Genomic DNA, 8,535 nt, shown 5'->3' on the forward strand with positions numbered 1-8,535 from the left:
TTCTACGTGGTGGAAGATTAAAGGATGAGGTTAGTTTTTGTTTAAGTTGCGGTGTTAATCAAGTTTTGCACAATTACAATAACTTATTACATTTGCAATCATCAGATCATTGAAGCTCTGGTTGCAAGTCTTCGAACATGGCTCAAGCTGCCAATAAATGCCCATGTCGAAAGAAAATACGCTATTGTCACGTCGTATTTTAGTGTGAGTAATGACGATCATAATACAATTTGAGTTATATTGCATTTATATGACTTTCTTTTGCTTGCTGTATTTTCTGTTTTCAACAGATTTGGTTGCTAACTGCTTCAAATTTGGATGAGCGCAATGTCTATAAAAATTACATAAAGAAGCATATAGATGAAGGGAAGGATGTGTTGATAATTCCAATATGTCACGCTGACCATTGGCATGTCCTTGAGGTCAACTTGGGGCAAAAAAAATGCAGACATTACAGCTCCGCTGACCACGAGGCATGGGCTAGAGACATGTTGACCATCCAACTTTTTTTAGATAGGATGGTGAGTGGTTTCGATCAGGCGTCGACATTCAGAGCATTCCAATATGAAGCAGTCCCTTGTCGAACGCAAAAAGGCTCGTAAGTTTCTTATACTTAACCATGAGATTGTTGCATGGCTTGTTGTATGGCTTAGTGACATTGTCGGTGCAAATATTGATGTGATATTTGCGGACTACAAGTGACTTTTGGGCATGTTATGTGACAGTTTAGTATGCAGTGTGACTTATGCTGCTATTATGTGACATTTTGATATTGTATGTGACATATTAGGTAACTTCCATTTATTCTCGTTACCCGTTACATATCCTGCTATTAAGTGTTATGTTATATTTTTACAGATATGATTGTGGCATACATGCGTATTTTTTCATTAAGGCGATCCTCGAGGGAAGGGAGGTGATGGACATTGAAGTCTTGCACAGGGAGTCGCATATGCTACGGGCTAGACTTGCTGCTCAAATTATATGTGAAGGGCGTGAATGGAAAAAGCTACGGTTGAAATTAGACAGTGATGATCCAGAATATCTATTGTACTTCGGGGGTAGTGATGCACCTATGATTGAGTGGAAGTATTAGACTCTAGATGTAATTGTTTCATTTGTTGGATGTCCTGTGATGGATGTTGGTCGTTTAACTGCTGTTTAACTGCTGTTTGTAAATGATAACCAGTTTACTAACATAGATGGATATGACCTGGTGATCTTTTCTTTACCATATTAAAGATGAACATGATCTTGGTGCTGTGTGTGACTTTTGGGTCTGCTGTGTGACATTTTAGAATGCTGTGTGACTTCTGCTCTTTTTATGTCACAGTTTGATATTCTGTGTGAGATTTTGGTGCTGTTATGATGCTCGGTTATAGAGTTTTTTTTGTCTTCTACATGCGTATTTTTTCATCAGGATGTTAATGTCACATAGAATGTTATGTCACATATAAGTAGTGCTGTTATGTTGCTCAGTTTGATATTTTTCCATCAGGATGTTGTTGGGTCCTCGAGGGACGGGATGTTATGTCACACAGAATATCATAAAGGCAAAATTAGTAAATGTCGCAACAAAATAGCGCAATTATCTATATGTCTAAACAGGTAATACGTCACACGAACAGGTGATATGTCACATATAAGTAGTTAATGTTGCCCAAAATGTAATAAATTTCATTTACATGTAATACGTCACATATAAGTACAAAATGTCACAACAAAACGGCAAAAGTAACATGTAACAGAAAATAATCACAAAAGAGTCCGCAATCTGCCAGGAAACGTTAATCTTGGATAGGTTCAGTGCATGTGGCTCGGTTATGTCCTTCAGCGTGACATCTTGAGCATCTAATTGCACGTCTATTCTCAGATCTGTTGTTGATACGTCTATTCTTGTTCCTTCCACGTCTCTTTGTCGTCTTTGGGGGAAGAATGCTAACTGTTTCATCCGTTACATCTGGCTTATCATAATTTGGAACAGGAAAGAGAATTGGTTCGTAACTTTTCTTAAAAGCTTCAGTCGTCATGAACCAATCGCAAAACTGGTACACATCTCTATGCATAAAGTTGATAGCAGCACACGCATGTTTACATGGTATTCTCAATATATCCCATGCACGACACGTGCATGTTTTGTGATCCAAATCAACTTGTACTGATTTTTGTGATGATACCTCAAAGATTTCAGCTGTAGAATGCGATACTTCAAGAGTGCTTCCCTTGGTGACATTTTCTTGGAGGATTTTTTCCGCTTCTGGACATAGATAGCTATTCCAATTTGTTGCCATCACGCGGCGAGTATTCATTCTTTCCATAATTTGTACACGAATGTGATCCATCATATCACAAATGGGAAGTGTTCTCGCCACACGAATCCAACTGTTGAAAGATTCAGCAACGTTGGAAGTGATATGACCATATCTGTGAATCAAACAATAATTTCAAAAAATGAAAATTACAGCGTATCCGTCACATATAAATATCAAATGTCGCAGGAGAATGCTAACGATCACAGCGCAGGGCTAAGTGTCACAGTTAATGGCGTACTGCCACACGAGACATGTAAAGGTCACAAATGACTTTTAAAAGCTCAAATTCATATAAAAGCATAATGTCACAAGTAAAGGCAATGATATTTGACATACCTTATACCAGGAAATACGGAATTCGCCCAATTACTTGGTCCATAACTTAGAGCTACTTGGTAAGCTCTTTGATCTGTCATCCTAATCTGATGTAAAACAGCTTTAAATTCTCTTTCCGTGTACTTGTATGCAGCAAACTCCAATAATTTTGAAATACGTTGAGCCGCACTTGAGGCAAAACCCATCTCTCTAAGCTTTAATTTATAATTCTCAACGAGATGAAGTACACATCTAGAGTGGTACGCATCTGGAAATATATCTTTCAAAGATTGTTTAATTCCTTTGTCGGCATCTGACAAAATCACTAGAGGATGGGGTGGATTGTACGGTTCTGTTCGATTGTACAAAATATACCGCAATCCTTGAATAAACCAACTCCAATTTGCTTCATTTTCTTGGTCACAAACGCAAAATGCGAGTGGAAATATGCCTTGATTACCATCATAAGCAGTCGCACCTAATAGGATCCCTTTGTAGCGATCCTTCAGAAAAGTCCCATCTAGAAAGAGCAATGGCCTACATCCCTTGAGAAACCCCTGTATGCATGCACCATACGACACAAATAAACGTTTGAATCTCGTGTCTTCTTGTTCAATGGTGAAGACACTTCCTGGGTTTGTTTCCATCACCTTCATTTGGTACCTAAAAATGTTGGTTAAATCACAAATAACTTGTTAAATGATGAACAATATCTAAATATCACATGTAATACTCAAATGTCACACATAAGGTACAAATATCACATGTAAGGTCTAAATATCACAAATAATGTCTAAATGTCACAAATAAGGTCCATAAGTCACATATAAGGTCCATAAGTCACATATAAGGTCTAAATGTCACATATAAGGTCTAAATGTCACATATAAGACAGATGAAGTGAAGGGAGATTGAGGGAGGTCAAAGAAGGTGATCAAACCAGTGCCATTAGGTGCAGTGAACTAGGAGGTAACGTTTCTTTGTGATATTTGCTTATATGCACCTGTGACATGTTTACTGCTTTATTTGTGATAGTTCCCCGTTTGTATGCTGACAATTGTCTACAAATGTGCATTTCATTTGTCCTTTGTAGACATTTTATCTGAATAATGGTAACGTTATACAGTAACATTGTGATGTTTGTGTTATTATTTGTGATATATTTGAATATTCCTGTGATATATATTTTATTCACCGGTGATCTTTATACACTATGTGAGTATAGTTGCTGAGGATGATTCCCAAAACAGAACGAAGGGAAGGTGAGAGGCGTCCGAGGCGCGGCCGATGAATATCTCTTAAAAGTATTATGTTACGTGGCTAAAAAAAACGGGCAAATGAGCCGCAAAGAACAACAAAGAAGCCCAAGTTCTTATGAATCTCTTACCAACTGAATTGCAAAGAAGGGAAGTGAAAAAGGGAAGAAAGGTGGTCGTTGTGCGGTGGGAGACGACGACGACAAGTGGGCCGTGAAGGATGAGGGGGTAAAGGCCACTTGCTGTTTCACACGCATTCGGGTAACGAGTTACATCTGTTGCATGAACCTACTCTGGAATGAAGGGAAAAAAGTTGAAGAGGAAACAATTGAAATCGGAAAAAAGAAAAATTATTAGAGACGGGTTTGATATATGCCATTGTCTCTGTCACCAAGACCTTTGATGGTCATGGCTACCGGGAACCGAATCAACGAAGGGCTTTACCAAATTAGATTTCACCGTTGAGGGACATTCTCAGATGTGTGTGGCTTGATGAGAAACAAGTGGCTTCCAACCCATTTGCTTGACTATTGAAGTGACAAGTAAGTATTAATGTGTTATCTCGTGATATTTATGATTATTGTTCCTGTGATGATTAAATGTTATTCTTGTGACATATTACTGTGTTTTCCCTGGTCGACCACTTCAGCATGTTTGTATGATGAGCTATTTACGTATTTGTTGTGTTGACATTGTATTGTGTTTATGTGACCATTCAGCCCCACTGTTTGTATGTGCATTTAGTGTTGTATGTGACATTTAGTGTTTTGTATTGTGACATTTCAGATGTTTTCTAATGTGCAGTTTAGTGTTTGTATGTGGACTTTAGTGGTTTTCATGTGAGCATAGTATTTTCATGTGACCATCTTAGTGTTTTGTTTCTTTTTTGGGACCCCTTAGTGTCTTTTCATGTGAATTTAGTGTTGATGGATGACGTTCACCAGTATACATGTATCGTATACATTATAGTGTTGATGATGACTTAGTGTTAATCCTAGTGACATCTTAGTGTTTGGTATGTGACATTAGTGTTTTCTGTGACATCACTAGTCTTTTCCTCGTGAACCATCTTAGTTTTGTATGTGACATATAGTGTTTTCCGTGTGACATTTACGCCTATTTCTGTGACATTTTGTATTCTCCTCGTGACAGTTTGGTGTCTGATTAGAATCCATGTCGCATTATACCATTGATTGTCTTCCACTATTTTAGTACCGGTATCGTTTTGAGGTGAAGGCCACACTATGATGCCAGACATTTATGATACCTACTGAATCTTCTACGTGGTGGAAGATTCAAAGGAGAGGTTAGTTTTCTTGTTAAGTTGGGCCGGTGTTAATCAACGTTTTGCAGCCAATTACAATAAACTAAATTACATTTGCAATCATGCAGATCATTGAAGAGCCCCTGCGTTGCAAGTCCTTCGAACATGGCTCACCAGCGCGCAATCAAATCCCGATCGTCGAAACAGAAAATACCGCTTATTGTGCACTCGTATTTTAAGTGTGATTAATGACGATCATGCAATACCAATTTGAGTTATATTGCATTTTCTGGACTTTTCTTCTTGCTTGCTGTACTTTTCTGTTTTTCAAGCCAGATATGGTTGCCTGAACCTGCTTGCAAATTTGGATGAGCGGCAATGTCACAAAAATTACATAAAGAAGATGATAGATGAAGGGAGGAGGATGTGTTGATAATTCCAATATGTCCACGCTGACCATGTGGGCATCGCTCCTTTGAGGTCAACTTGGGGCAAAAAAACAATGGCAGACATTATACGTCGCTGACCTGAGGCATGGCTAGAGCGGTATGACCCATTCCAGGCTTTTTTTTAGATAAGGGGAGTGGAGTGGTTCGATCAGAGCCGATCAACTATTGCAGAGCTTCCATATATGAAGCCAGTCCTTGTCGAACGCGAAAAAGGCTCGTAAAGTTTCTATAGCTATAACCCATGAGATTCGGTCATGGCCTTGTTGTTATGGCTAGTGACCATTGTCGGTGCAAATAACTTGATGTGATCATTTCGCGGACTACAACTGACCTCTTTTGCGGCATGTACTTGACAGTTGAGTATGCAGTGGTGACTATTCGCTATTTATCGTGACATTTTGTATTTATGTGACATATTAGTAAACTTCCCATTTATTCTCGTTACCGCCCCGTTACATACTCCCTCTATTAAAGTGTTATGTTATATTTTTACAGATATGATTGTGGCATACATGCGTATTTTTTATTAAGGCGATCCTCGACGGAAGGGACGGTGATGCGACACTTGAAAGTCTGCAGCAGGGGGAGTCGCCATATGCCCGTACGCTTAGACTTGCTGCTCCAAATTATATGCTGAAGCGGCCCCGTGAAATGGAAAAGCTACGGTTGAAAATTAGACCGGTGATGATCCCAGAATATCTACTATGTACTGTCGGGATAGCTGATGCAACCTATGATTTGAGTGGAAAGTAATTAGACCTGCCCCCCGACTGCAAGCGAGTCGCTGGAGTACCTCTGCCAAACCGAACAGTGACGCTCGCTGGGATGTCGACATCATCATCTCACTCATCTGAATCAGCGAGGAGCAAGCCTGAGATGTAAGTATTAACCCAATCGTTCACATTTGACGATTTAATGTGTTTGGCACTGTGATTTTAGCCGTATTAGAACTCTAAGTTGAAGTAGTATCTGTTGTGTTATGTTTTACAGTACGCATGATATCAGAATTTCTTGCAATATACGTGGATATTGTACATTCATGGATGGAATTGCTCCACGGATGAGGGCTGAACATTGGAGGGCGTATGGATCCTCCAATTTCAAAAATTATGTTAGTTTTGGACCAATTCCAGCGGACAAGGCTACGATCATGTTGCTTCTAGATCATCTGGATTTAGCCACGGGGAAGTTCTTTTTCAAGGATAGCCAAACTAGGACTCCACAAGCGTATACTTTTGATGTAAATTGGGTGCGTAAACATACCCGGTTTAATGATGAAGGAGAGAAATCCGAAGGCAACCGCGATACGGAGAATAGGATATGGAACACATACTTCTCCAACAAACAACAATCGCAATACAAGAGTGGCCGAGACTACCTTAAGGCCCTATTAAAAAGATTGGTTCAGTCAAGAAAGAGGACGGATGTTTCTGATTTTGTTATGCTTCAAATCCTCTATCAACTCACAATGATATGGACTCTGACCGCGAGAATGAATGCACCCCGGCATATGTTCAAATATATAGCTCGGATAGATATGGTTGATAATTTGCCATGGGCGACGATCATCTACACGGAATTGTGGGACTCTTTCAAGGCTGCGAAGATAGCGAAGAAGGGGCAAACATATCTCATCGGCTGCGCTCCCTTGCTATCGGTGAGTTATATGTGTTATTTGTAAGTAATATGTTGCATTTGCACCTTATCTGTGATCATTACGTTTTACATGTGATATATGACACTTATATGTGACATTTGTATCTAATTTGTATTGTTTAACTTTCCTATTTATTTGTAGTTTGTATGTGATATTATCTTGTTATATGAGATTATTTCCAATTAAATGTGATATTTATTTGTAGTTTGTATGTGATATTATCTTGTTATATGAGATTATTTCCAATTAAATGTGATATTATCTTGTTATATGTGATAAGTGTCTTCTACATGTGATATATTCTAATCATATGTGACGTTTGTTACCCATGTGTGACTTCTACATGTGATATATTCTAATCATATGTGACGTTTGTTACCCATGTGTGACATTTGTCCCTGATTTATGATAGTTGTAGTTAATGTGTGAGTTTATCTTCTTGTAAGTGATTATTGCCATTTATCTATGACATTTGTATCTAATATGTTATACTTCATTGATTGAATGTGGCCTTTTTTTGAAGATATGGTATTATGAGATTTCTAACATCAAAGAGCCGGCAAGAGTAGATGAATCCAAGCCACCAATGATAACAAGAGTAGATGAATCCAAGCCACCAATGATAAATTGGACATTGGAGGGTAAGAAGGTGGGTTCGGTGCAGACTACAATGATTTTGAAGAAATCGGAAGCCGCAATCCACATCTTACCAGAGCAAGATGTGGCGAGGTATGTTCATGAGGAGATAAAGCCCGGTCCTACAACGGTGAAGGCTAAAGTTGAGGAGGAAGTTACAGGTGAAAAATCATTGGGGAAGAAAAGAGTCCAAAAAAAGGTAATGTTGATGATTTGGATGTGTCATCCTCTTATTTGTGACTTTTGCTCACTATCAGTTTATTGTTAATGTAGAATGAAGCTTATGAAAAATTGGTGATGTTGAATGAAGCCTATGAGCAAGCACTTGTTACTCGTGACGTTGATATTTTGGCTATTAAACCGAAACTGAGAAAAAATTTGCTGAGGAGAAACGTATAAGGCAAAACAAAGGAGAGGTAATAGCATATGTCCTGTGTCACATGAGGGGAAAAAAATTATTGAGAAAATATTTGCTGAATTGAAATTGGTTATTGTTTTTACATCTATGCAGCCACAAATAAATGAGGCATTGATTGAAGGTGATCAAACCCAAGACATGGACATTGAACTGGAGGAGGTAACTCTCCTTTGTGATATTTGCTTGTTGCATGTGACATTTACAGCTTATTTGTGATAGTTCCCTTTG

At 38.6% G+C, this 8,535-nt stretch overlaps 1 protein-coding gene across 1 annotated transcript; it reads right to left on the reverse strand.

Annotated features, from left to right (window-relative positions):
* LOC109821710 lies at positions 609–3,283 on the reverse strand. Its single transcript, XM_020387872.1, has 2 exons — positions 2,649–3,283; positions 609–2,424 (listed from the first exon to the last, which is right to left on the reverse strand). The coding sequence occupies exons 1-2, from the start codon at positions 3,281–3,283 to the stop codon at positions 1,788–1,790; spliced, it is 1,272 nt and encodes a 423-aa protein (XP_020243461.1). The 3' UTR covers positions 609–1,787.

The sequence above is a fragment of the Asparagus officinalis genome, chromosome 8 (genome assembly GCF_001876935.1).
Source record: "Asparagus officinalis chromosome 8, Aspof.V1, whole genome shotgun sequence".
Classification (NCBI taxonomy): Eukaryota; Viridiplantae; Streptophyta; class Magnoliopsida; order Asparagales; family Asparagaceae; genus Asparagus; species Asparagus officinalis.